Consider the following 27,707-nt stretch of genomic DNA (forward strand, 5'->3'; position numbering starts at 1 on the left):
TCCCAAAATTAAATGGCCAGAAACATCCATTCCAGGCCCTCTGAGACTGTTCCCTCCAAGCCAAGAGAATATATCAAAGTATGGTTTTAAAATAAAATAGCATTCAGCTGAAAGGGATGCTGAAAAATTTTCCTTCTTTCAACTCATCAATTAGACAGTTTAAACCAAATAAGACAGATTTACTGAATCCAGCCAGGAGAGAGCAGACCTTGCTGAGCTTAGGACAAGGATGGAGAGCTTTCCTTCAAAGGAGACAAGCCAAGGAAAACAGATTTCTGGTTCAAGAGACAAGTATGTCTCTACATCTGCGTCAATGCCTTATAAGCATCTCCCTCCCAATCATGCCTTTCTTGGTGAACGTGGCCCCCAATCTTGGCCCTTTCCTCCTCACTCCCCCTTATTTCCCCTCCCCCCACTCCACCCTCCCAGACTGGTAGCATGAAAAGAAAGAAAGGATGATACATGGAGGAGGTATGAGATGCAGGAGATGATTATTGTGAACTTTGAACATTTGGGCTGATACAACATATAGGAAGTACCACAGTTATGTCAACGTTGATACAGCTTCCCTCTCAGCTCCTTCAGGATGCTGTAGGGCTGCCCCTACCCTTTTCTAGACTATAGAAATGTGGCTTTTTCAGCATTGTAATGCCCTTTGGGCTGGAGAGGTCACCATTATGTCCAGACGAACACCCAGGGGATAGGACTGACCAAGATACTTCTGGTCTCTCTGGGCTACGGTTTTTCTAATCAAGTGGCACCTAGGAAATCTCTGGGCATCTGGCTTCAGGTGTCACCAGGGTTCTTGGGACCCACATTGGTGTCTTAGGCCCCTCCCAGCACGGTGCCTGCACACGAGGAAACGTTTCTGATCAGTTCCTACACACTAAGAAGCTACACGTGCAGCAGTGGTGTTGCTGGGGGAGGGCAGAGAACTCAGACCAGAGGATTTAGGGGCCATATAGCCAATGCTGAGAAGTGGGAGTGGGAGACTGAACAGGGAAGTAGGTTGTCCTTGGGACAGCTGGTTCTCTTGGATGTAGATGATCATGGGCTGGAGCTCCAAAAACAGATGATACTTGCTCTTTGTCAGTCTCCTCTGGGCCTTTCCCTGCCTCAGGTTCTGAAAGTCTTTTGCATCATGCTCCCCTGGCTCAGCTGGATGAGAGGCAGAGGCTGTAGCCTGAGCCTATGGGGGTGGGAAGCTCCTAATACACCCTGGTTTCCCTATCCAGCTAAATGGGAAGAGCTTGACCAAAGGGTGCAGGTCTCTTGGAGGACGGGCACTGGGAGGGCTTTTTTTTTTCCCCACTGCTCACTCTTTGCTTATAAAGCAGCACAACAGAATTCAGAATCTATTCTAACCTGTTCTGTAGTGTCCAATTTCCAAGCCCTCACGAAAGAAGTCTGAACAAACAGGGACAACGGGACCACATACTTTTGTAGAGAAAAGAAACTGTTCAGGGGAGCCTGGTTCCCTGAATGATTTGTGGACAAAAGTTAGCTGTGGAAGGATGACCATTTAACCCCAGAGGCATAGAACTCCAGCCCCGTAGGCCAGGAACCAGCTGAGCCCCCATCCTTCTCCTCATCGGACTTATCGCTTTCATCCTCACCACTGGATGCCCCGTAGGTTGTCCCCTGTGAGTGAGCAAGGTCCTGCTGGGGTTGCCTCCGCCCTTCCTCCTCTGGTTCCCCCTCCTCTTCTTTCCGCTTCTCTGCCACCAGCTCCCGATAGCAGAGGCCACAGACCCGAAGGGGCTTGGATGAGAGGCGGGGCATGAGGAAGCGTTCCCGGGAGCAGTCCCCACAGACTACGAAGCCACACTTGCGGCAGTGATGCCGCCGGGTGAGGGCGGAGAACTTGGTCTGGGTGCAGCGCATACATATGTCCGTGGCTTTGTCTGGTATCCAGGGAGCAGCATGCTCGGTGGTGGGGGGGCGGCCTGTGGCCCTCAGCTGGCGCCTCACACACTCCTCGATGTGCCTGATCCACTCCTCACGCTCGGTGACAGAAGCAGCTGACACCACAAACGATTTCTTGGAAGTCTTGATCATCCAGCGGTTCTTGGCATTCCAGGTGCTGGGCAGGGTCTCCAGGGTCACCTCCTCCAGAGGGATGATGTGCTGGCTGCTATACTTGCGTTTGTTGATCACGATGCTGCCATAGACCAGAATGTCATTGAAGAGGAAGAAGATTCGTGGCTTGGCCTTTTTGCGGCACTCTTTAGTCAGGATGCCCTCACCAAGGAGCACCCGACCAGGTAATGCCAGAGGCTGCCCTGATGCTCCAAAGCAACTCTCCACGGCTGCGATTCTCTGGCTGTTGATCTCTGTGTTCACCAAGTGGTCCACCATCTTCTCAATCTTCCCTAGGCATAGGTGAAGAAAATAAGAGAAAAAAACAACAACTAGTCAGTATTGTAGCAATAGCCCAGGTACCATGTCAGCGTCAATGTGAACAATAAATCAGGCCACAAGCATTTATTGAATACCTATAATGTATCAGGCACAGTCCCAGGTACCAGCATGAATGCTGAATGAGTGCTCACTGGGTATAGGATACGACTTCCAGGATGCCTTCAATGGTTAGCTCATTAGAGCATGATGGTACCATATGGCTCTCTAGGGGGCATTTCATTCATTCAACAGTTGTTTAGTTAGCAACTACAACTTACAAAACCATATGCAAGGTAGAGGACACAATGATGTAAAAGCGGAATAGGACTGCTAGTACCTAAGTCCATTCATTCATCCACTTGCACATTCAACAAATTTAACTACTTTATGTGAGTTGGGTTTGTCTTTCAACCTAGATTGTAAATCCTCTGAGACTAGTATCTATGCCCTCTTCTTCTGTGTACACTTTATATATGTAGTTGAATATACATAGTTATTTGTATATTATCTTTCCCATTAGAATGTGAGCTCCTCAAAGGAAGAGATCATATTTTTTTGCCTTTTTTTTTTGTATCCCTCACACTTAGCATAATGCTTGGCACATAGTAAACATTTAATAAATACTTGTTGACTGAGTGTATCCCCTTCAACACTGGAGATACAGAATTACAAAAGACATCAAAAACCATCCAGATGAAACAATGAACAACTTTAGCAAAGTTGCAGGATATAAACTCACATGAATCATCAGCATTTCTATTTATTACCAACAAAGTCCAGCAGGAAGAGATACAAAGAAAAATACCATTTAAAATAATCATAGACAACGTAAAATCCTCGGGAGTCTACATGCCAAGACAAATCCAGGAACTATATGGACACAATTACAAAATACTCACTACACAAATAAAGACAGTTTTAAACAACTGGAGAAATGAATCATGAAATCCACTATCACTGAAAGATAAAAAAAAAATGCTGGAGATGCAGAGTGTAATTGAGAGTCATATGGTGGGTGTAAATAGACTGCAGCCTGTTGCCAGTGATGATCTGTGTGCAAGAAGTTCTGTAAAAGATAGCATACAAAATACATATGATTGGATAAGGGTGTAGGCTGATCACTTAACAAGCACAAGGGCTTGTGGGTAGGCCAAAGCAATATAATAAACATGATAATTCTATCTAAATTAATTTACTTCTTTAGTGCCATACCAATCAAACTACCAAAGAATTATTTTATAAGCCTAGGAAAAATAATGACAAAATTCATCTGGAAGTATAAAAGATCAAGAATATCAAGGGAATCAATGAAAAAAAAATTGCGAAAGAAGGAAGATTTCAAATTATAGTACAAAATGGTAATCATCAAAACAATTTGGTACTGGCTAAGAAATAGAGTGGTGGATCAGTGGAATAAATTAGGTACACAATACACAGGAGTAAATGATAATAGTAAATCTAGTGTTTGATAAACCCAAAGATCCAAGCTTTTGGGGTAAGAACTCAACATGTGACAAAAATTGCTGGGAAAACGGAAAGCAGTTTGGCAGAAATGAGGCATAGACCAACATCTCATGCTGAATACCAAGATAAGGTCAAAAGGGATAAATGATTTAGACATAAGGGGTGATATCACAAGTAAATGTGGGAAACATGGAAAATTTTACCTATCAGATCTAAAGCCAAGATTAAAAGGAAAGGAGGAAATTGGGAAAATATATTTTCAGCAAGTTTCTCTGATTGAGGCCTCATTTCTCAAATAAAAAGGGAACTGAGCCAAATTTATAAAAATAAGAACCATTGCGTGATTGGTAAATGGTCAAAGGATATGAACAGGCAGTTTTCGGAAGAAGAAATCAAAGCTATCGATAATTATGTGGAAAAAAATGCTTTAAATCACTATTAATTAGAGAAATGCAAATTAAGATAACTCTGAGGTACCACCTCACACCTAACAAATTGGCTAACATGATAGAAAATGAAAATGACAAATGTTGGAAGGATGTGGAAAAATTGGATCACTAATGCACTATTGGTGGAGTTGTGAATGAATTTGACCATTCTGGAAAACAATTTGGAGCTATACCCAAAGGGCTATAAAACTGTGCATATCCTTTGAGTTAGCAATACTACTACCAGGTCTGTTTTGCAAAGAGATAAAGGAAAAAGGAAAAGAACCTGTATGTACAAAAATATTTATAGCAGCTTTCTTGTGGTGGCAAAGAATTGGAAATTGAGGCGATGCCCATTAATTGGGGAATGGCTGAACAAGTTGTGGTGTATAATTGTGATTGAATACTATTGTGCTCTAAGAAATGACCTTTCTTCACATTTTTTCACTGATTTCCTTGATATTCTTGACCTTTTATTCTTCCAGATGAATTTTGTTATTATGTTTTTGGGTAGTTTTAGAAAAACCTGAGAAGACTTATATGAACTGATGCAAAGTGAATTGAACATAACCAGGAAAACATTGTACACAGTAACAGCAATATTGTAATGATGATCAGCTGTGAAAGACTTAGCTTCTCTGATGGATAAATACTATGATCCAAGATAATTCCATAGGATTCTTGATGAATAATGCTATTCACCTCTAGAGAGACAACTGAAGTCTGATTGCAGATTGAAGCATAATTTTTTCACTTTATTTTTCTTGTTTCTCTTTTTGCAACATAGCTAATATGTAAATGTTTTCCATGATTTCACATGTATAATTGATATCTTATTGCTTGCCTTCTCAATGGGCAAAGGAAATAAGAAAAAAAGAGTACTAAAAATAAATAAATAAATAATGATTTTTTTTTTAAAAAGGTCATCTAGTCTAATACATATCTGAAAAAGGATCCTATCTATAAGAAGCAGCCATCTAGCTTTTGCATGAGAAGGGATTCACTACCTTCTGAGACAGTTCATTAAGCACTTGGATAGTCCTCATTGTTAGGAAGCTTTTCCTTCCATCAAGCCTAAATCCACTTTTCTGACAGATCTATTCTGTTTTTCATGTGTCTATTCTTACAGTGATCTGGCCTAATTGGATCCCATGACAAGCTTTCTGCAAACTCATTTTTCCCTTCACCTTTATTTGCTGTTTTATGAGGTTAATACAATTAATAATAAGTAGAAGACACACACAGTACTAGCCCTTAAAGTGTCATGGGGAGATACTGGAGATAAAATTAAGTACAGCTCCTCGGGGAGCCAAGCAGAACAAAGCTAATCCTCTTCAACAAAGGTAGTCCTTCTATTACTTGAAGGCAAGTAACACACTCCCTTTGCCTTCTTCCCCCCACCCCATTCTTCTTTTCTCCAAGCTAAATATCCCCAGTTCCTCCAGCTGATCCTCTAATGCCCTAATCTTGAAGCCCTCCACCATCCTGGCTGCCCTCATCTGGAGACTCCAATTCATCCAATTTGACAAGCATTTATTAAGTACCTACTGTGTGCAAGTCACTGTGCTAAGTGCTGAATTCTGCTAGTTGTGTAAGTTTGTAGAGGGAGAGGGGACAATGTGTGAACAACTAAGTACATACTTAAAAATCTGAAGAGGGAGTGAGAGTAATACTTAAAGGGATCAGTATTACCTTCTTACAGGGATTCCAAGAGACAGAGGTGAGGGAGTACATTCCAGGCATAGGGAGTGGGGAGAGCAGTCTGTGAAAGGGCATGGAGATGGAAGATGGCACGTTGGGTTTGGGGAACAGCAAAGGCCAGAATGGCTGGAATGTAGAATGTCTGGAAGGGAGTTGTATAAATTAGCCTGGAAAGGTAGGCTGAAGCCAGATTGGGAGGGATTTTTAATGTCAAGCTGAGGAATTTGTGTGTTATCCTGGAGAAAATGGGAAGCCTTTGAGCATGACTTGAGCAGGTCTGTGACACAGTCTGATAGAAATTTTAGGAAAATTATTTTGGCAGCTGTGTGAAGGACAGATTTGAAATGGAAGAGATTGGAAAGTGGACATCAGTCAGGTGGCTGAGGAAATAGTTCAGGTGAGAGATGGTTAGGGACTGAATACCAATGGTAGTTGTGAGAATAGAGAGGAGATGGATGGTAGAAAAAATGTTATGGAAGCAGAAACTTGACATATGAGATGGCTTGTTAGAGGGCCTTCAAGTCTACATTTTGATTCTCTAAATCAAATGCTTTTTAAAAAATCAACAGATAACAGCTATATGAACACAATAAATAATAAACTTGCCAACTTATTGGATATGAATTAGCTAGAGGGTGCAGTGAATAGAGATCTGAACTTGGAGTCAGGAACACTTGAGTTCAAATCCTGCCTCTGACACTTATGAGCTACATGACTCTGGGCAAGTCAATTAACCTCTCTCAGCCACAGTTTCCTCATCTGTAAAATGGGGATAAATAATAGCACCTACCTCACAGAGCTATTATAAAGATAAAACAAGCTTTAAAGTGTTGTCATTGTTACTGTCATTATTAGTGTGGGAAAGAGAGAGCTGAGGAACAGGCTAAGCTTTCCAAACCCAGGTGACCAGAAGAACAGTGATGCTTTCTATAGAAACAGGGAAGTTTGGAGGAGGAGAGTGGAGTTGAAGGAGAATATACTAAGTTCTTTTTTTGATATGGTGAGTTTCAAATACCTATGAGACATACAATTGGAGATGCCCAGAAGGGGGTAGAACATAGGATAATGCAGGACCAGGAGGCAAGAGCTAAGGCTCTCTATACAGAGTTGGGAGTCATCTTCACGGAGATGGGCATTGAATGCATGGGAGCAGATGCAAGCACTGAGACAAGGACATGGAAAAAGAAGAGGAGAGGTGGGGGATGCCAGTGTTAACAATGTCCTTCCTTCTTAGGATGTGGTGCCCAGAACTGAACACAATGCTCTATCCGGGATCTGACTGAGGCCGGGTACAGAGTGAATAGAATCTCCCCAGTCTTGGACACAATGTTTCCCTTCATGTGGCCTAAGATTGCACAAGCATTTTTTTTTTTGGTGGCTAGGCACTCCATTGACTTATGTTGAGCTTTCAACCCACTCAGAACTCTGTATTGTTTTTCAGATGAATTTCTTTCTGATGTTGCCTCCTCTATCTTGTACTTGGGTTCAAAAACAACAACTTAGCAAGTATAAGGCTGCCTTAATCCAGTTCATCTCAGCTTTCTCCCTAGTACACTTCAAGGCAAGGACGACTTGTCCCTTACTTATTACTCATTGTATTACCTCATAAAACATCAAGTAATGGTGGACAGAAAAACAAATTTGCAGAAAGCTTGTTATAAGACCCAATTAGGCCAGATTATCATAAGAGCATTTAAAGATATAACTGGAAGGAGGAGAACAGATGAATAAAAAATGGAATATGTGTCAACATTTCTATAAGAAACTAAGAAATTGTTCTCTTCATTGAAGGAAACGGAACAATCACTTTTTGGGATGGTAACATTTCAGGCCCCAATGTGCTATATTAGGAGGTGGAAATGGCACCAAAGAAAAGAAAAACAGCTAGACCAATCACACCTGGAAAAAATCTGTGTTGGAGGCACCATGTTTGAGGGGGACTGAGGAAATCTCAAGATAGCTAAGAGAGGAGAAAATGATAAATGATTGGAAGAAAAATCATAGATGGCTTTATTCTCTCTTTTTAAAAAGTGTACCAAGAGAATAACAGTAAATTGTTAAAGTATGCCTACTCCTCATCTCTATAAAATCTTTATGAGAATAACACACACACACATATTGAAGGTATCAGTGACGAAACTATGAGAAGGAAACAAGAAAGCTTTCACTCTTCAGTAGACCACATCTTTACAGTTTTGCAATTTGAAGAAAGGTTTACACTGTTGACTGAAAGGTGCAGAGAAAACAAAATTCTACTGTGTTTTTTGTTTGTTAGTCTTGAAAAAGCATTTAATTTGGTAGGAAAAAATCTAGTCTTATGGGCACCCCTCCAACATAATGTCTTCCCTGCATAAGTTAAGCTAATACAAGATTTCTTGACAGATGTAGCCAAAGAAGTAACTATTCAACAATTCTCTAAATAGCAATACTAATACAATCAGTATTTCAATGGTTTCTATGGCCTTGATGATATCGATATTTCCTCCAGCCCTTCAGATCCAGATACAAAGATCTTGGCATTTCGCCACCCAGACCAAGCCTTGCCATGAGATCACTTGGGACTGGCTCAGGTGTTAAGCCTCCTTCCTCAATTCCCCACCCATCAGAGCATACCCTCTCTTGCTGCTGAGGGGGGAGAGTTGAAGGCTGCCCATAAAAACACCTTCTTTCCTTGATCGCATATTCTGATTCCTCAAACTCATCTATCTCCCCCTCCCCCTTTGTCCCCATTCCCTTCCATCATACTCTCTGAAAGCCATTTCATTATTAACAAACCTCCCTTCAGATCAGACTTCTTCCTTTTAGTTCCTTCCATCTTTTTGACATCACAGAAAGTTGGCTCCTCCCAGGAACACTGCATCTCTGGCCACTGTCTCCTAATACTGGATTCAACTTCTCTGATTCTCCTCCCCCACAATACTCTGAGTCACATGGAAAAGTAGACGAACTCCTTGCTCCTCCAATGACTTCCAGATCCATCCCCTTCAGCCATTGCTCAACCATCTCTCCTGCTTGGAGGTTCATTCTTTCTAGCTAAATCACCCTGGCAATATCCAAGTGGGGGTTATCTATTGGCCCCTAGGTCATTCCTTCTCAGTTCCAAGGAGTTTAGTTCCTAGCTCACAGTCTTTATTTACATTCCAACCCCTGACCTTATGCTTAGGGTTTTCAGTATACAAACATCCTGATTTCCCAGTTCATCATCCTCCCTAACTCCCACAGTGGAGGTTGCGGGGCATATTCTTGATCTCAGCAAACACAAATGCTACACCTCCACCAGCCAGAACCTCTTCTAAATCTATTCCTTGTCCTCACTTCAACCTCCGGTCACTCTACTCGTCCTAGTTTTCCCTATCCATCACCCCTGTTCTGTTCTCACTTTTTTCCTTTTGCAATTTTAACATCATAGTTAACCATTTTAACCTTATACTCTTGTCTACCCTTAGAGTCCTTGATTCATAATCAATCAATCAATAAACATTTATTAATTACCAACTATAGGCCAGACACTATGCTAAGTGCTGGGGATACAAAAAGAGGCAGAAGACAGTCCCTGATCTCAAGGAGCTTAGAATCTAATGGGGGAGAAAACATAAAAGCTCATACATACAAAGTAAGCTATATACTTAAAAATAATGAACAGATGAAAGGCACTAAAATTAGGAGGGGTCAGGAAAGGTTTCCTGTAAGGTAAGAGGGTAAGATTTTAGCTGGGACTTAAAAGAAGCTGGGAAGATCAATAATCAGAGCAGAGAAGAGCTTTCTAAGCATGGGGGATTCTTGTCACCATTCATGTCTTTCTAAACCCCAAGCCTGGTTTACATCTACCATCCAGGTTCTCTAATCCCAATCACATACTACTCAACATTATATGACTGGAAGAAATCACAGAACTGCCAGGCATTGTAACACATACCTGTAATCCCTGACACCAGGGAGGCTGAGGATGGTGGATTGCTTGAGTTGGAAAGTTCTGAGCTGCAGTTGGGCCAAAGCTAAACAAGTGTCCTCACTAAGTCTGGAACCAATATGGTGAACCTCTGGAAGCAGAGGCCACCAGCCCTTCTAAGTAGGGGGTGAACCGGCCCAGGCTGGAAACAGAGCATCCTAGTTAAAACTTCTATGCCAATTAGTACTGAGGTCAGGCCTGTGAATGGCCACTGCACTTTCCATATGGAAGAGAAAAGGAGACCTAGTCTCAAAAAAAAAAGTCACAGAACTGTACTGAGTCCACTACCAACTGACGTGACTTAATGTCCAGATACATCTTACCCTCTAACTCTTGCCTGATTGACTATCTCACTTCTCATAGTATCTGTTTCAAGCCCTCTTTTTTTTCTTCACACTGTCTACTCCACTTCAACCCCTTCCTTTCAGAGGACTTCATCCCTACTTTGATGAGAAACTTGAAGTAGTCATGAACTTTTTCTTCTCCCCAATTCTATTCTTCAACACCTCTCAACATTATTCCCTATTTTCTACTGCTTTGCACCAGTCTCATAGGAAGATGTGGCCTTTTCCCTTCCCAGAGTCAACCCTTTTACTTAGTCCCTTGGTTCTATCCCCTCCCATCTTGTCCATCTTGATCATTCCTTTTTCTAATATTCAGTTTCCCTTTATTCAATGGCTCCATTGCTGTTGCTTATAAACATACCCAAATCTCTTCCATCCTTGAAAAAAAAGCCCTTCACTTGATGCTACATGCCCCACCCCACTCCACCTATCATTTTATCTTTCTCCTCTCTTTCACAGTCAAACTCTTAATAAAAGCAACCTACACTCATTGCCTTAATGTTCTCACCTCCCAACGCCTTGCAACTTAGTTTCTGACCCAACCACTCAACTAAAACTGCCAATTCTCTCTTAATGGCTAAATCCAGTGGCTCAATTTTTGTTTTTGTCCAGTTCTAATCTCCTTAACCTCACTAAAGCTGTTACTTTTCTTGGATACTCTCTCTTTTCTTTGTTTTCATGGCACTGTTCTCTCCTGTTCTCCTATATGCCTGCCCCTTCTTAGGTCTCTTTGCTGGATACATTTATAAATACAGCATAAATATAAAGTGAATAAACATGGATAGTATTTTGTAGTAGTTAAAAATATGAGGTAGTTGAGGTGGGGCACTAGCAGTTGAATGGATCAGGGAAAGCTTCCATGCAGAAGATGGTGTTTGACTTGCATCTGAAAGGAAAAATAATGGACTCTGTGAGGCAGATATGAGGAGATAGTGCATCCCAGAAACATGGGATGGGCAGAGCAAAGGACCAGATATGGAAGATGGAATGTTATGTGTGAGGAACAGAGAGAGAAGGTCAGTTTGGCTGGATCCCAGAGTAAAGGAAGGAGAACACTATTTAGTGAGGGTGGAAAGATAAGTTGGGGCCACATTGGGTATGGCTTTAAAAGCTAAACAGAGGAGTATCTAGAGGCAATAGGGAGCCATTAGAGTTGATCGGGTCACATTTGTGCATAAGGAAAATTACTTTGACAGCAGTGTGTAAGATGGATTGGAGTGATGAGAAACTTGAGGCATGGAGACTAATCAGGAGACCATTGCAGTAATCTAGGTGAGTGGTGAGAAGGTCTTGAACTAAGGTGGCAGCTGTGTGGACAGAAGGGGTCAGATGCAAGAGATGCTGTGGAGGTAGAAACAATTTGAAAGAATTTGAATATATGGTATGAGGGAGAGTGAGGAGTTGATGCTAATGTTAAGATTAGAAACCTGGGAGACTGGAAGAATGTACCTCAACAGAAATGGGGAGGCTTGGAAGAGAGGAAGAAAGCTAATGATTGCATACAGTAGGCGAGGTAGAAGAAACACTACGGAATCACTCCAAGTTTGTGAACCAGATGAGTAGAAGGAGTGGGGCTAGGCGTGGGAAAGATGATAATAATACAGCCTTTACGATCTTGGAAACATAGAGTTAGTTTTGGGTGCCTACAAGACTTCTGGTTGGAGATATATAGCAAGCAGTTGGTGGAGTGGGCCTAGAGCTCAGAAGAAAGAACAGGGTTGGATATGCAGGTCTGGGAGTCATTTGCCTAGAGCAGATAATTGGAGCTGGCATTGTGCTGATTGTACCAGGCCCCAGTACACTCCAGAGCCTCTTTAAAGGATTCAGCTTAGTAATTCACACAGTAAAAACCAAGTGGGTGAAGAATGCTTATTGTCCACATCACGATATATAATTGGATGGACTAACCATAGCGTTAGTCCATCAGGATACATATCTTGGACACACACAACAGAAGGATAATTAGCTGGGACCAGAACTGAACAGAAGAAAGGAGGCTAGATTGCATTTGGGAAATTAGGCAGTGCTTTCAATGATCCCAAGCTGTTCCTTGAAACAAAAAAAAACTTTTTAATCCCAATATTTTTTCCAATGATGGATGTGAATCATGGAATGCCACTATCACTGAAAGATAAAAAAATATGCTGGAGATACAGAGTGTAATAGAGAGTCATATGGTGGGTGTAAATAGACTGCAGCCAGTGCTGATCTGTGGGCAAGCAGTCATGTAAAAGATAGCATACAGAACACATATGACTGGATAAAGGTATAGGCTGATCATTTAACAAGCACAAGGGCTAACAGGGGGATAGTCCAGTACAAATGGTACTCACATGATGTAAAAAGACCTGGAGAAGGGCCTTCTATACATTGGATGGCTCCTTTCCCTCTCCCCTGCCCCAACCATGAAGAATTTATGGGAAAATATGGCCAAGAGTCATGAAGGAGGAAGGGCTAGGGATGGATTGTAATGAGCACAGTTGGAGGAAGTACCCACATTGATGAGATCACAGAACCATGAAATGACTGAAATAATAGGTAACATTATTGGCAAAGAAGATAAAAAAGGAAAATGTTGATTGCAGGAAGGAAGGGGGAGGACAGGCATCCCAGTCTGTCAGGAGGACTGGCTTTACTGGTGATGGAGCTGTGAATTGGTCCAATTGTTCTGGAAATCAATTTGGGATTAAATTCTCCCCCCTCCCAATCACTAAATTGTGTATACCCTTTGATCCAATAATAGCACTACCAGGCATATGCACCAAGGGGATCAAAGACAGAAGGAAAGTGCCAACACGTACCAAAATATCAATAGCAGTACTTCTTAGTATAGCAAAGAAATGGAAACAAAGTGGATGCCCATCCATGTGGGAGTGGCTAAGCATATTACAGTATGTGAAAGTAATACAAAGTTATTGTACCATAAGAAACGACAAAAGGGACTGATTTGGACTGGCAAAATTTGCATGAATTGATGAAGAATGAAGTACGCAGAACCAGGAGAACAATTTATACAATGATTTTGAGAATGAAAAAGAAAATAACTTTGAAAGACTTAAGGACTGTGATCAATACAATGACCAATAATGGCTCAATAATAAGGCATGCTTCCTACTTCTTGAAAAAGAGATGATGGACTGAAGCATGATATACATTTTCAGGCACTGTCAATGTGCAAATTTATTTTTCTAGAATATACTTAATGAAGTACAGGAAATCTTGGGGGGGGGTAGAGGAAACACTGTGGAAGGAGTGGGAGAAAGCAAAAAAAAGGAAGAAAAGAAAGAAAAATATATCAATAAAACATTTAAAAATACAGAGTTAGAACGAAATTCAGAATACCTGTCCTATATATAATTAATTAAAAACTGTATATAATAGCAATTCAGTTTCACAGTTTCTCTTTCTGTTCTTTGTATAATGAAAGGTTGATGATATTTGTTAAATTCATAATAAAAAGTATCACAACATACTTATATAGCACTTTAAAGTTTACAAAGTATTTTACTCGTAACAGCTCAGTGAGGTTGTTAGTTTCATACTAGCAGACTGACATTCAGAAAGGAAAAGTGATTTGTCTATGGCCATATAGCTAATATGTAAATACATAATATGAGCCAAGATTTTAACCTACTCTATCTTATTTCCAACTCTAGGCTTTCTCCACTATATTATATCAATCAATCAGTCAATTAACAAGCATTCATTAAACAACTACTTTGTGCTGGCCAATGTGCTAGAAGCTGGGGTGACACAAAGACAAAAAAAAGTGAAAGGATCTCTCAAGGAATTTACATTCTATCAATGAATTCTTTTTCCATTTGTATCCCACTCCTCACCCCACCCCCACCTTCAAATACCTAAGGCTCTGCAAAATCTCCCCATTTGGATTTTTATTGCCAAGACTATCAGCCACAACCAGTTCGCCAACATTTCAATCTGGGAAATGATCTTTGGGAACCAGTTATGTTTTAGAAAGAACTAATTTACACCTCAGGTATCCTGTGACATACAGAACAGATGAATTTGAAACAAGTTGGCTGTAAAACAAAATTCTGTATAGCAAACCTCACTTTCTTAGAAACTTCCTTTGAAAGTGTGAGGTGAGCTCCCCAGGGGCAGCAGCAAATGCTTTCTTACCCATACTGACAGCTTATTCTACTAGGCAATGGGTTTCCAACTTGTCAACATGTCAAGTGGGCTTAACACCTGGAAAAGTTTTTTTTTTTTAAATTAAATTAAATTAATTTATTTTTGATGGGCTACACATACATATTAAAAGGTCAGAATGCAGCTAGGAAGATAATGACCTGGCCCTCTGGCCCTCGCTTTTAAGTGCTTGCTCAGCTTTATTTATATATCTAAAATAATTTTTGGGTCCCCCCCAAAAAACTATATGTGGTGATACCCACAAAGTTCTGTGGCATTCCCATGGCACAGTTCCCTGAAATGAGTTTGAAAGGAAGGAAGGAAACAAGCATTTATTAAGCAGGCACAATAACCCTGGGAGTTAGGTGCTAGTATTGTCCCCATTTTACAGTTGAGGAAACTGAGACAAAGGTTAAGTGACTTGCCCAGGGTCACATAGCTAGTGTCTTGAGACAGGATTTGAATTCAGGTCTTTCCGAAACCAGGCACTGTGCTCTATCCACTGCTCATCTTAGCTAGGTTTGGGGGCACAGGATCCCAAATAAGAAATTAAGGAGGGATCCCCCAAGGTATTTCTAACCCTAAGTCAGAGTGAGGACTTTGATAGGGGTTAATCTACCCTTAGAGAGGAAAAAATGGAATGTGAAAGTAATGGACTAGCATTCTAAAGAACTTAATGATTGGGTCAAAGAATCTCCCTAGGGGAAGGAAATGCCTAATTTAGCCAAGGCTAAAACTGACACACCCTTGGCTATGGGGAGAAAAGCTGTGGAGTATTCTTGTTTAGTCCAATAAATGGGTGTGTTAAGGTTTTGCTTTCTAAAAGAGTACTAGCAATAAATAAATACACTTTTTTTTTAAAGGCCTCTGTGCTTGAAGCAAAAAGAGCAGAAAGCAGAGGAAGAGAGTAGCTCCAGTAGCCTTCTACATCTCTAAGCCTGGCAGCGATCACGGGGCAGCAGGGAGCAATGCCAGGCATAGACTGCATGCCATACCCACATGTACCACGTAGATTCTGCACACCTGGCAAAGACCTCCAACTATGAAAGACATAGTGGGATCAGCAAGATGATGTCACCAGAAGACGCCATCGATCCTTCTTCCAGACTTTCCCCTCTCCAGGCCAGTATGTCAGAAGCATGACTTGCTTCTCTACTTGTGTGTCTTGGTCACGTATATTCTCTATATGGACCCACTCATGGGTGTGACCTGGTCACACACATTCCCTACAGGTGTGTGGCCACTATTCCCACTGACGGTGTTTGTATTTGTGGAAGAAAGTGCCCCAGGTCAACGGGAGAACAGCTTTATTGTTACTTTTCTTACTCCATCTCTTGACTCTGGGTATTTTCACTGGTTGTCTCTCATGCCTGGGATGCTGTCCCTCTGATTTTCCTCATTTCTTTCATGCCCAGCTAAAATCCACCCTCTACAGGAAGCCTTTCCCAATCCCTCCAAATTCTAGTGCCTTCCCTCTATTGATTATTTCCAAATTATCCTGTTGGTAGCTGTTTCTACATAGTTGTTTACATATTGTCTCCCTCATTAGACTGAGCTTCTTGAAAACTGGGACTGTCCTTCACCTTTCTTAGTATTCTCAGCACTTAGCATTTGTTCAGTCATTTTTCAGCTGTGTCTGACTCTTTGTGACCCCATCTGGAGTTTTCTTGGCAAAGATACTAGAGTAGTTTGCCATTTCCTTCTTCATCTCATTTTACAGATGAGAAACTGAGGCAAACAGGGTTAAGTGATTTGCCCATGCTCATATAGCTACTAAGTGTCTGCAGTGGGATTTGAACTCAGGACTTTGGGCCTGGTGCTCTATCCACTGAGCCACCTACCTGCTGGAACTTAGCGAAGTAGGCACTTAATAAAATGTTTGGCTGACTGATTATTTTCTTGAAGGCCTTTGATTTGAATTATGTACTCCAGCTAACTAGTAAATGTAAACACATCCATGGGATTTCATGAGATGTGGTTTTAAGTGGGTACAGACTTACAGACTATCTTAAACCTGGGGTAACCTTGCTGGTTGTGAGTTTTGGCCCCGGGTGTGTCCCCAGGTACTACAGATCTAAATTCTTGTTGATTTAGGTAAATCTTAAGGGTGTTAGATAAGTCAGTGTAGTAGACAACTTGGAGGAGGGAGGATGTAGAATTTTTGAGGCTTGAGGTCAGGGGTGGGGGGGAAACAGAGAAGGGGGGGAGGGAGGGAGAGAGAGAGAGAGGGAGGGAGGGAGAGAGGAAGGAAGAGTAAAAAGAAACCTTATTGTCACTGGCCCACTTGCCTAATTTGGGTGAGAACAGACATGGCTTCTGGTGTCTGCATTCTCAGAATCCAGTGCCAGAGGAAGGCATGGGAGGAAATGAAGATAAATGTGTTTTACTCAAGCTTTACCCACTATGCATGACTCAGTTCCGATCTTTGAAGAGGAAGCAGGTGAACTTCTCACTCCCCTTCTCAAGCATACATATATACAATCTCTAGCCTAGCACAAGACAGAAGCTTTTTTCTGGCCACTGAGCAGTCACTTAGTCAAGGTTCTGAGGAAGGAGAATAGATCTGCTCCCTGACAGAGGAGGCGTCACTTCCTACCCGCAGATGGAGTTCATGCTAATATTATTTCAACTATTGTTTCTAGAAGTTGCTGGTTTTGGAATGTCCACAAATACCAAAAATACAGATATCCCATAAGCAATGACAATTGGTTTATCTATGATCACCTGCGGCTCCCCATTAGTGACCATCTGGATCCCAGGCTGCTACCGAGTCAGAAGAGACTCACATATGAAGAGGCAGTGTAGATTCAGGTCGAGAGCCATGGATTTTGAGTCAAGAGGCTCTAAGTTCAAACCACAACTGCTACTTTCTATCTGTGTGACCCTTTACTCTCTCTGAGCCTCAGTTTCCTCAACTGTAAAATGAGGAGACTGGATTAAATAAACTCTAAGGTCCCTCCCAGCTATAAGTCTATAAACGTATGTGTATGCATACAATGTATGTGTAGCATCTTATTATGCTACAGAGGAGTGCTTAGCAGTGCCTGGCACATAGTAGTTGCTTAATAAATACTGATTGGTTGGTTGGTTGATTGAAAGCAGTGGAAAGGTTTTTTTTAAATTTTATAATCTATAACCTTCCTTTTCTCCCATTAACAAAGATGAGAATATTAATACTCCTTAAAATAATATTTCGCAAGTGCTTTCATGTACCTTGGCTCAAATCTGCTTAAGCCTTCAGAATTTGAGACAGGGTGAATCAGACTCATGCAGATGTCCAGTTCTGATCTAGCCTTGTGGAATGAGACCAAACATGTCTGACAACTGTGATAGAATGTTTAATTTTCCAAGGATGGCTACAGAGTTCTTGGTGAAGGGCAAGACCCCACACCTTTCTCCATGACTTCCCACTGAACTCATGCCCAGATTATACAGCAGATTCTGTTAATAGTTAAACTGGGTGAGTACTATTCTCAGTAATGGCCTCTGGATGTTATCGAGAAGGGAGTGGGGGGAGAGGAAGAGGCATAAAATTATGGAGCAAAGGGCTGAAAAACAAGACTGGAGAGGAGACAATGACTCAGAACAATGAGACAGAAGAAAATGAGCATGGGGAGCTGACTAGGTCTAGGGTGGAGGGGAAAAGGTGAGAGGATCGTAACATTCAGTCTAATTCTTTGGCAGGCCCTTCTGAAAAGGTTCTGAAGTCTCCTTGAGCTCCACGTAACGGCAGCCAGGAAGGACCATGTAGATACCGTATTTTTTTTTTAAACCACTGACCAAAGGGCCACAACTCAAGGGCCAAAACAATGAAAGGAGGGGGTGAGGGGAAGAGACATGGGGATGAGTGTCTAGCTGATTACATGGGTCAAATATCATTACAAAAGAAGTCTCAGTATATGAATTTCAAAAACCCCAGGTAACACCTACTTACCTGAACAGTACTGGATAAAACCAAATTCCAGCACACACACAAGACTCCTAGAGCTAAGCATCCTGTGATGATCTAATCCTGTTGGACCCTGTGATTTCATTGGAATAAGGAACTCCCCAAAAAGGAAATTCCCTTTTTTTCAATTCAAATCAGGAACTGCTCAGCAATTTATAGTCTTAGACAGTTACCTGGGGCAATGAGAGGTTTTAAATGACTTGAGCAGAGTCCTATGGCCATCATGACTAGAGCCCAAGTCTTCCTGGCACCAAGGTTGGCCACCTATCCCCTGCACCATACTACATTCTTTTTTTTTAAAGACAATTGGGGTTAAGTGACTTGCCCAGGGTCACACAGCTAGTAAGTGTCAAGTGTAGACCGGATTTGAACTCAGGTCCTCCTGACTTCAGGGCTGGTGCTCTATCCACTGCACCACCTAGCTGCTCCACCACACTACATTCTTGACCTAGATATTGTTCCATTTTATTCTAGTACAGACTAGATACAGATTTCAAATCCATCAGTAAGTTGCTAGCCAGCTAGGGCATTTAGTAAGCACTATGTGCCAGGCACTGTACCAAACACTGAGGAGTACAAATGCAATCAAACAAAATGGCACCTCAAGGAGCTTACCTTCTACTGAGGGAAAGCTATACAATAGGGGTTCTGAAAGCAAGGGTAGGGGTGTTAGTACTGTGCTGCCCCTGCTGCTGGTAGAAAAGAAGAAAGCATTTAGAGTTAAGGGTGCATGGGGAGAGAAGGCGGCTGAGGAGGAGGTTCTAGTGTCTATATGGAGACAGGAGGTATCAAGTAAATATCCCACTCAATGGAACCATGTGTCTCCAGTACTGTTCATTGCCCAGTGCCCATTTTAAACCTTGGTCAAGTGTATTCTGAGAGGCAGTGACGTAACTGAGTTCAAGGAGTTCCCAATGTTGGGAAAGACATGATAATTCATTGTAGAAAGTCAGGGAGATTGCTAATTTAGAGCTAATAATTCAACAAAAAACATCAATGCATCACGCTCTCTGTGTAAGGCACCATGCTAATCAGCAAGATGCTAAATCTACTCCACTGCCTTCTAGTTCAGTCATTTGTACACATTTCATGCCTCCTGTATACCTGTTTGAGTACATCAGGAGGCAGATATAGACTTGGCCCCACAGGCCTTTCTTTCTTGTTTTCAATGGCTTTAGTTTGCATCAAAAATGCCATTTTCCTTCTGTTGTCCCAACTTAAGGTAAACCCAGTCTGCTAAAAAAGGCTTTATGTTGCAGAACCTCCTATCTTGTATAAAATGAATGAGTTATCTCAAGAGGTAGTGAGTATCCTGCCACTACAGGTGTTCAAATGGAGACAACAGGGAAGCCATAGATGTGATTCTTGTTCATGTATGTGTTAGACTCTGAGGGCCTCCTTCTAACCCTGGCATTCTATGACTCTAGGGCAAGCTATGTGTGACCTGAAGTTTCCCTTTCCTTCAGGTCTGAGAGACTCTCTTATATACATGATACCTAGAATAGCTATGTTCTTCCCTTAAAGGAAGAAAAGAAACACTAGGAAGAGAAAACAATACCATCAGTCAAGACTGCCAGAGACAGAGGTGAAGTCCTCCTCTAGTCTTGAGTGACCCTTCCAGACCCAGTGCTTACTCTGTTTCTCTGAAGGGGAAGGAACTTATCTGGGAATTGTTCAGGGGACCTACAGCTCCCTTGGAGGAAGCTACCTGTGCCAGAGACTCACCAATTCTGTTCCCTAGGTCAGAATCCAATTTCACACCCACGATGCCATGATTACCCTCACTTAAAGCCCAGCTCTGCTTCACTCAGTGGGTCTCAGTGTGTTTTGAAGATTTTTCTTCCTGGTAAATACAGTGCAGTATAGAAAAATGGAAAGCTCTCATTTTTCCTTACCAGTGAAGTAAAACGCTGTCATTTAGGGATGGAAAAACAAAGAGCAAATTAAAAAGTCACCACTTAATTTGGGGTCTGATTGCTGAGGGACGGAAAATAATAATAATTGCTCTTTCTAGACTCTCTTTAGATCACTGTTTCTTAGACTTCGAGGGGGAAAGAGGCCACATCTGGGCATTATCTAATCTTCCTTTCCTACCAGTGAAAATCTTTGGAGTGGAGAAAAAAAAGTTCCCACACGGATATTAAATAGGTGCCTTTAAAAACAACAACTGGGGGCAGCTAGGTGGCGCAGTGGATAGAGCACCGGCCCTGGAGTCAGGAGGACCTGAGTTCAAATCCAACTTCAGACACATAATACTGACTAGCTGTGTGACCCTGAGCAAGTCACTTAACCCCATTGCCTAGCAAAAAAAAACAAAAACAAAAAACAACAACTATCACAACTCAGTAATTAATTTTCAATGGCATTTTAATATGGAGCCAAAGTTGATGGAGCAAGGTGTAGCCATGGCCTGTCTAGCCCCAGAGGTGAGTGAGCAAGAGAAAGGCAAAGTGAGTAGTAAGGGGTATGGGAATTTCTCAGGGAGCCTTAGGTGCCTTTGTTGCTTCCTTCCATTAAATGGACTCCCCACAGAAAGGGTGGCTTAGCAAGGCCAGTAGTCATCATCAAGGACCAGCCTCCCCAGCGAGTAGTCAAAAAGAATTTTACAGAAATAATATTTGTAAAGTGCTTAGCACATAGTAGGGGCTTAATAAATGCTCATTCCCTTCCTGTCCATAAAAAAGATAGCTCCTTTTTATGATCAGAATGGGCTTAGAGATAGAAGGAAATCGAGTGACCATTAAGTAAAATCCTTTCATTTTATTTATAGATGAAGAAACTGAGGCTGAGAGAGATTAGTTGACATGTTTGGCATCACACACAATAGAGCAGCAGAGCGCTTATCGGGATTTGAACCCATGGTCCTCTGAATACAAATTCTATGTTTTTTCTACTACACCTAATATTACTTCTCACATCAATCTGGGTCATCAAATATGTGGTGAAGAATATCACAGGCCCTCCTCAGAGCTGATATAGATCTATAGACCTAGGGCAGTTTTTGCAGCTTACTCTTTGTAAACTAGTCATCTCTCTCTGTGTCTCTGTCTCTCTGTCTCTCTTTCAGGACTTGTGCTTTGCTCCTTTTTGGAAAAAAAAAGAAAATGGTATTTCCATCTCTAATCCCCCATTTTAAAAATAATTATTATTATTCAGTTGTGTCTGACTCTTCGTGACCCCATTTTGGGATTTTCTTGGTAAGATTACTAGAATGGTTTGCCATTTCCTTCTACAGTTTATTTTACAGATGAGGAACTCAGGCAGAGTTAAGTGACTTGCACAGGGTCACTCAGCTAGTAAGTGTCTGAGGCTGGATTTGAACTCATGAAGAGGAGGCATCCTGATTCCAAGCCCAGTGCTCTGTCTATTACTCCACTTAGCTGCCCCTTTATAATAATAGCTGGCATTTATATAGTTCTTCATGTTTTGTAAAGTACTTTACATTATTATCTCATAAGTGCTTTATGTTCTTAACCAATTTGATTGTCATGTAATGATGTGAGGTAGGTGTTATTATCCCATTTTACAGAAGAAGAAACTGAGGTCCAGAGGGTAACTTGCCCAGAGCCCCATAGCTAGGAAGTACTAAGACAGGATTCAAATGCAAGACTTTTTAACTCTTGAGTCCAGCTCTGAATCCACTATGCCATGTAGTCTCTCCAAATGGCCCAAATTAACCTTCCTTGGCTCCAAATATGATGACAACTATTGAAGGAATGAAATTCAGTTGAAACTCTTCAGCCTCGAGTTTCAGGGCCCTCTCTAATCTGGGATACCGTATGTGTCTAGCTTACTATTTCACATGACCTCTCTACAAGGCCTCTCTCATCTCAAATCCAGCCTTCTTTAGGAGAGACTGTTCCAGTATGCCCAGCTGCCAGTCCCTTTTTTCTGAGATTACTTTCCATTTACATGACACCTATCTTAAATGCACATAATTCATTTGTAATGTTGTCTTTCCCATTAGAAAGTGAACTCCTTAAGAGCCAGGACCTTATTTTTGCCTTTCTTTTTATCCCAAGCACTTGGAACTGTATACCTGGCATATAGCAAGCATAATATGTGCTTAATAAATGCTTCTTGACTGACTGACTGACTACCTAGGCCAGTCTCCCCAGCTGACTCACAAAACTATGCCTCTTTTGTTCTTACCTTTGGACTTTTACTCGCATTGCTTTTTCTGCTTGGTCCCCTTCACTTAGCCAAATTCCACTCAACCTGCAAAGCTCAACTCAATCTAATCCATGAAACGTGTGTATGCCACACCATTTAAGACTCCATTCTAATCCATCTTGGGTTGTTCCTTACTGTTTCACACATACAAATCTTATCTCTGTCACTAAATTGTAAACTCCAAAGGGACAGGAACCATGTCTTACACTTCTCTTGTATCAGCCATAGCACTTAGCCAGATCGGGGCCCTTAATTGCTGCTTCAAGTGTTTTACAAAATCAGAAAATCATGGGATTTAGAGATCATCTTATCCAGACATGGCGAGAAACTTGTCCAAAGTCAGACAAGGAAACAGATCTCAGGTCTTCTGACTTGAAATCTAGCATTCTTTCCACAACATCAGCTGCACTTATCACCTTCTGCTAGGATTAGTCATCTGTATATATATCTTGCTCCCCTTACTGGACTGTAAGCTCCTTGAGGGCAGGAAATAGAGCTTTCATTTTTTGTTTTCTCAAAAGAGGCAATGTGTGGTACACTAAACAGTACAAGCAGGTAGGCTTAAGAAATAACCATAAAGATCACCAAATAATTAATTTTTATATATGAAGGAAATTGAACCTCAGAGAGTAACTTGCTTGAGGTCTAAACACATTACCACTATATCATACCTCTTGTTCAAGTGCTGTCTCTGACAACATAAGCCTCTCTAAGCCTTGGTTTCTTCATCTGTAAAACAGATGCAGAGAGGCATTGTGGCCTTGTGGGTAGAGACCTGGTCTCTGAGTTAAGAAGGCCTGGGTTCAGTTCTTGCCGCTGATACATACATACTGGCTGTATGACCGTGGGCAAGACACTTATGGTCCTAGCACCCCAAGCAGCATTGTAAGACTCTTAAGTTGCAGAGTAGGGGCCCATCTGTATTGGAAGAGGGAATTCTCTATAACAGTAAGATCACAAGTCTCCTCTTTCCCTAGATAGGCATTATTAAACCTGAAGTCCTTGGACAGATTTCATGGGTCCTGTGAACTTGGTTGGGAAAAAAATCCAAAGGCTAGATCTTTATTTTTTACTATGATTGGTTTCCTTTGTAATCTTGCCTATTTTATTTTATGCATTTAAGAACATTGTTCTCAGAAGAGGGTCCACAGGCTTCATCAGACAGCCAGAAGTCCATGACATGAAGAAAGGTTTGGAACCCCTGCCCTGAGCTCTGAGTTCAATCCTTAAGTCCTTTCCTAGGGCCAGGGAACATTTAATATTGCTCTCCACTTGGACCTGGTGGTTCTGAATGAACCAATGCTCCAGTCCTAGGATACTGTTCCTCTTTCCCCTTGGCCTGTCAACAAGACCACACTTGCCATGCCCCTAACATGGCTCTGTCACAGCTTCTTTCTACCCAATGCCAGGACCAGCTCATCAAGGGCAGTTGGCAGGGCAGGTCATATTTACTCAGCAGAACAGGACCCAAATCACAAGGTCTTGGCAGTCCCGCAGGGCTGACGTGTACAATACAATGCAGTTCCAGGGGCCAGCAGGATACACTAACTTCCCTGGCTGTTGGAGCCCAGATGGAAATCACAAGCCCTTAGCTAGCCAAACAGTGGGAACAGCTGGAGCCAAGCCTGCTCACAAACACCCAGCTTGGGCCTGAATTTTGGGTGTGGCTAATGAGTGGTAGTCACTGGGAGAGAAGCAGCTAGGACTTGGCTCTTTTGAGAAAGACACCTGGGGTGAGAAGAGGGAAAAGCACCTTTTGTTTACATCTAAGCAAGAAAAGTTGTGACAGAGTTAATTCAGGATACCCCAACTCAAATCTCCAACTATCTGGATACAGAGGAAGTAACATGGTGCAGTGGAAAGAGTTCTGGGTTTGGAGTCACAGGAGCTGGGTTCAAATTCTGAATCTGGCACTCGCCACAGAGTAGGACCTAGGGTGAGGTATGCGTCCTCTCTAAGTGCCAGGTTCTTTGTTTAAAAAATAAAGGGATTAGACTAGCTGGTCTTTATGGTCCCTTCCAACCCTAAATCTGTGATCCTAGGATGGTAGATTGCATCTGAAAAGTGTGAACCAAATGTATTATGACCATCAATGAATAACTCTCTTCTGCCTCACAGACCCAGCCTGAGAAGCGAGTCAGTGGCCTGGAGGACGTGCAGATCTCATGAACACAGAGTTCCTCACCTCTTCATCTCAGGTCTTCTATTTGTCCAAAGACGATTACAGAGTTCTATAGAACTGGGAGATCATGTAGCTCAACACTCCCATTTTACAGATAAAGAAATTGAGGTAAACTTGAAAAGTGAATCAACTTGCCAAATGTCATAGTGAATTATAGTGAATTGGGCAGAAACTAGACTCCAAATCTTCAGATATCCAATCTCAGGGGCTTTCCACTGCCCCACGTTGAGATGATCACATCTTTTCCCTCTATCCCTCCTGGGAGGCCAGGACACAGAGGTAGGACTTTATCTATTAAGAACTCTCTTCCATCCTCCACATGGTGGTGGTCAGCCTGCCATATCACAGGACCACAAAATATCAGAACTTCAGATCATCCTGAATCGTCCAGTTCAATTCATCCCTAAACAAGAATCCCTTCTACAAGAAACATGACAAGAGGCCATCTGGCTTTTGCTTAATGACCTCTAGGGTAACCCAGTACTTCTGGAGGCTGCTTCCTGTATTTCTGGATGGTTTGAATTGTTGGGAGGTTTTTCCTCTTGTCAAGCCTCAGTTTGCTCCTATGTAACTTCCATATATTGCTGTTAGTTCTGTCCTCAAATGGTAGCCCTTCAGATATTTGAAGATCGCTATCATGTCCCCTGTGACCTTGCACTCAATGCTAACAGGTGTGGATTTACCCCATAAAGGCCCTGGGTTTGATTTCTCTGGAAAAACCCCTAACCTCTTCTGTACTGTCTCTTCTGCTCTGTCATGAGCAAGGTCATCCATCAGTCAATAAGCATTTATTAGGATGTACCAGGCATCTTGCTAGGAGCTGGAAATACAAGGACAACAATGAAATGGTCCCTACCTTCAAAGACATTATAGTCTGCAAAGTAGGCCTGTCCTACGACATGCTGTATGACAAGGTAATCTAAAATGACAAGGCTCTAAAATCTACAGGTTTGACTTCTGACAGATAAGTAAAGAAAGACTAAGCCTAGGGGTAGACAGAAGCCTTATTATGCTATCAGCAAATCATTTGATTCACCAGATAGGTTATAGCATCACTGACTCATGGGGGAAGAAGGACTACAATTGATTTTACAAAGTGCTTTGAGATCTCAGTGGCCAAGGACTATGCTACAAATTATTGATGCTGTAACCTTCCACTCACTACCTGCGTGGGAGTCTCTTTTTTGGTATTACCCTGGAGGTGAAGAGGATAAAGAAAAGGCCCCAATGGTCTTCCTTTGACCCTAGACTCCCATGACTCTGAAGGCTAGATAGAATTTGCATTTAATCACCCCATGACCAGAACACAAGGGATTCAAAAGCCCCCTCTACACCCCTCACTGACCAAAACTACATCCCCACCAAATGGATTACTCATCCAAGGCCAAGGTAAGGCTATTCTTTTCAGATGTTTTTGCCCCAAAGCCTACAACTTTCCTCCAAAAAGGCCATTACTAGACCCATAGGGCTGAGTTTCTTTATCTGAAACCTGACTCCTCTTTTCTGTCTCCAACTGTGAAGGTGGCCTTGTTTTCACTTGACCTAGCCTCCCCAAATCCTTCCCTAGGGTTGTAGTTTTGGGGACTCCACTCTACCAGCTTTTCCCAGTTCTCGTGTGACCATGCTTAGTAAATTATAGATCCAGGTCCTCTGATTCCAAATACTGTGTTTTCTCCACTATACCATATTTCCCAGTGCTACATACTATAGTATAATGATTATAACACAGACTGCCCTCAAGGAGTTTACAATCTAATGTATATGTATGAGGGAAGTCAAGTACACAAATAATTATGATACAAGAAGCAAGATAATTGCAAAGGAGAAGTTTAGATTAATTGTGATGAGAATCTGACAGAGGTCAGGGAAATCTGTTCCAGAAATTAGGATGGTGTGAGCAGAAGCCCTGACATGAATCAGGACAAGAACAGAAACAAAGACAGCCCAGGTTGGCTGGAACATGGAATGTGTGAAAGGGTACTAGTATGAGACAAGTCTGGGTAAGTAGATTGGAGTCTGCTTCTGGGGAGCCTTAAATGTCAGGTGTTTATATTCATATAATATCTCTATTCCATGGATAATAGGGAGCCACTGAAGGTTTCAGAGAAGGAAAGTGCCATGATCGTGATAGTGCATTAAGAAGATTAACCTGACAGTGTGTGAAGGATGAATTGGAGTGGGGACAGACTGGAGATAGGAAGATGAAGGTGGGGGCTATTAGGATAGTAAAGAAAAGAAGGGATGACGGTCTGAACCAGGATGGCTGCCGGGACTCCCAACCGGAAGAGCCAATGAGAGAGCTATTATGGAAGTAGAATCAATAGGCTTGGCAAGTAATTGTATATGGGGGTAAGGGAAGGGAAGCATCGAAGATGACTCTAACACCATGAGGATGGAAGGATGGTGGAGCCATCAACAGAAATCAAGAAGTTAAGGGGCAGGCAGATTAAGAGGGGGATAGCTCAGCCTGGGGAGAGGCTAGAGAGCAAAGTTTAGGGGGGCACAAGGTGGGGAGCATAGGACGAAAGAGGTCAAGAGGACAGGGAAGAGGGAGCAGAGGGGGGACAGGCGTCTGGGGGAGTCAGAGAACAGGGTTCAGGGGGCACACCAGGGGTGTTTCCCCAGCAGAGATACAGAGCCAGATCTGAGCTCAGCAGCTCCAAATGCAGGGTGGCAGAGCATCTCTGGCGTAGGAAGAGGGGCAAAAAGGTTGACTTGGGGTAACTGTCTAGGAGAGGATTGGAAGTGGCCTGAGCCCAGGGCAGAGACAGGGGCTTTTTACCTTATCCCTTCAGGGTCCTGGTTGGATTGCAATTGACCAGTGCCGGCCCCGGGCCGGACCAGGACGGGAGACAGGGAAGCGCGGCGTCAGGAGCAGCCCCAACTCTGGGCCGGACCGTCCCAGGATGGAACGTTCAGGCTCCCAAACATTCCACTCACCCGGGCTTCGCCCTCGCTTCCTAGCCAA

The 27,707-nt window shown here is 42.3% G+C and overlaps 1 protein-coding gene across 2 annotated transcripts; it reads right to left on the reverse strand.

Moving 5' to 3' along the window:
- Positions 1-472: 472 nt before the first annotated feature.
- On the reverse strand, positions 473-27,669 carry PLEKHF1 (pleckstrin homology and FYVE domain containing 1). 2 transcript variants are annotated; one of them, XM_027867787.1, is made up of 3 exons: positions 27,522-27,669; positions 9,910-11,172; positions 473-2,372 (listed from the first exon to the last, which is right to left on the reverse strand). In XM_027867787.1, the coding sequence occupies exon 3, from the start codon at positions 2,356-2,358 to the stop codon at positions 1,501-1,503; it is 858 nt and encodes a 285-aa protein (XP_027723588.1). In that variant the 5' UTR covers positions 2,359-2,372; positions 9,910-11,172; positions 27,522-27,669; the 3' UTR covers positions 473-1,500. The 2 variants fall into 2 exon arrangements, with proteins under 2 accessions (XP_027723588.1, XP_027723587.1); XM_027867786.1 differs by lacking the exon at positions 9,910-11,172.
- Between the last annotated feature and the right edge of the window lie 38 nt (positions 27,670-27,707).

Source organism: Vombatus ursinus, unplaced genomic scaffold, assembly GCF_900497805.2.
Source record: "Vombatus ursinus unplaced genomic scaffold, bare-nosed wombat genome assembly UNPS02014786.1, whole genome shotgun sequence".
Classification (NCBI taxonomy): Eukaryota; Metazoa; Chordata; class Mammalia; order Diprotodontia; family Vombatidae; genus Vombatus; species Vombatus ursinus.

Coding starts and splice junctions, on each gene's coding strand:
- PLEKHF1 (XM_027867786.1), bottom strand. CDS start 2,358: ATGGTGGACCACTTGGTGAACACAGAGATCAACAGCCAGAGAATCGCA.